This window comes from Guillardia theta (genome assembly GCF_000315625.1).
Source record: "Guillardia theta CCMP2712 unplaced genomic scaffold GUITHscaffold_305, whole genome shotgun sequence".
Taxonomy (NCBI): Eukaryota; class Cryptophyceae; order Pyrenomonadales; family Geminigeraceae; genus Guillardia; species Guillardia theta.
In genome coordinates this window covers 7,463-9,228 of record NW_005434372.1, presented here as the reverse complement: position 1 = coordinate 9,228, position 1,766 = coordinate 7,463, and the positions used below count along the sequence as shown (strand labels likewise).

The following is a 1,766-nucleotide window of genomic DNA, read 5'->3' as shown; positions in this document are numbered from 1 at the left end:
AGAAGGAAGAAAGCGTTCGAGACCGAGTCGGAGGCGACGACGACGCAGTCCAGCGCAAGGATGCAAAACTGGCTGGAGGAAGCTGGAGAGGAGGAGGAGGAGGAGGAGGAGGAGGAGGAGGAGGAGGAGGAGAGAGGAGGGAGTTTCACGTCATCGTCGGCAAGGAGAGGAAGGGGAGAGACAGCGATCGTGGCGTTGACACGAGACTCTACCGACTGAGTGACCGCAGCCTTGATGCTCGAGTCGAGCTGCGGAACAGTGGTAGCATGGAAGGGCCTTGCGAGGAGGACGGTGTTGATGCTCCTATGCTCCCTCAAGACCTTCACGACCAGGTTGCGATCTGCTGAGAGAGGGGCAGGAGCCTTCTCGACTTCGCTGGGAGACGCTCCCTCCCTTCCCAGCTCGAACTCATCAAGGTTGGAGCTGCCTACGACCTTGTAGTCGACGTTGGGGGGAGGGACGACTACGACGTTCTGGTTCCCAGGGAGCCGCGAGGCGAAGCAGAGCGGCGAAAATTCAACCTCTCGATTCCCGGCGAGGCGGCAGGCAAGAGAAAGGTCCTCCTTGAGCAATCTCCTCTCCTTGGTGAACCTCTCGATGCTTTCCTCGAACGTCTTGACGCTCCCCTCCGCCTTGGTCAGCTCGTCCTGCATGACCTCGTCCGACAGGTCAGCCACTGTCTCCGGCACGTCCAGGATCTGCGCAGCTATCTTGCCGCGGGTCAAGATCTCTCCCTCCTCTACGAGGTGAGCTCCCAAGAACCCGGCATGATCAGCGCAGAAGTCCATCATGATGCTTGCAGCTTCTACTTCGAACACCTTCTCTCCCGCCTTCACAGCGCTCCTTGGTGTCTTGTACCACTTGGTGATCGTGATCTGTTCCTTGAGACTCTCGCCATCATCGCCAGCAATCTGGTCGAGGTCCAGGATGTCGAAGATTTGCTCCCAAAACTTCTGCGTCGGCAGGTCTTGGACTACCTTAGGCTTCGTTGGCTTGATCGTGGCGTCGCTGGAGAAGCTTCTTCGCAGCATGCTGATTGAGTTGCAACGTTGCTGCATGCTGCAAGCTCGGCTGTCTGTGACGGAAGCAGCTCTTATAGGCTGGAACGCGTGCACTGCCATCGGCCGTATGTTCTTCCTTACCAACGTCGCAAGTCCACGGCGAAAGGCGAATGTCGCTCGCATCTGTGAGAACAAGAACTCTCCATTAGTTTGATCACAAAGAGACTGATCGAACTTCAAAGATTCGCTTCCTCCCTGGTTTTCTCCAGCCTATCTGTCCACAGCCTCTCTTGTTTTGCTAGCATCAAACTCCGCTGGTCTCAACTTCCTCCATATCCACAGCTGCATTCGATCAAGAACTTTCATGCGCCATCACCTCATTCCCGCTATCATATTCCTTCCCGCTATTCACCCGTCTCTTCTTTCTATTTCTCTTCACATCTCCTTGCCTTATCTTTGCCCTGCCCGTCTTTCATCCCTTGCCACCTTGTTCCTCTTTCTGCCCCCACTCTTTCTCCTCTTCCTGCTCCTCCTCCTTGCCCAAATCCTCTTCCTGCTTCTTCTTCCTCCTGCTCTCTGCTTCTGCTCCTCCTGCTCTGCTCTTGTCCAGTTTCCTGGCAAGTTCCAGCATGCCCTGATTTCTGCAAACAACTCGAATCGATTAAACCACCCGTATCAATCGATTGAAACCACCCGAATCAATCGATTTAATTTAATCTTGTCAAGGTTTGACTGATAAGCAGTTGGTGGTCCCTCCCCTCCTCC

General features: G+C 54.8%; 1 protein-coding gene across 1 annotated transcript in view; it reads right to left on the bottom strand.

Moving 5' to 3' along the window:
* GUITHDRAFT_122273 (hypothetical protein) overlaps positions 1-1,184 on the bottom strand; it is a gene marked incomplete at both ends in the record, with an annotated part of 1,881 nt that extends 697 nt beyond the window's left edge. Inside the window, one exon of the mRNA XM_005818456.1 lies at positions 150-1,184. Coding sequence (XP_005818513.1) covers positions 150-1,184 — 1,035 coding nt within the window. The remainder of the gene's footprint in view (positions 1-149) is intronic.
* Positions 1,185-1,766: the final 582 nt, after the last annotated feature.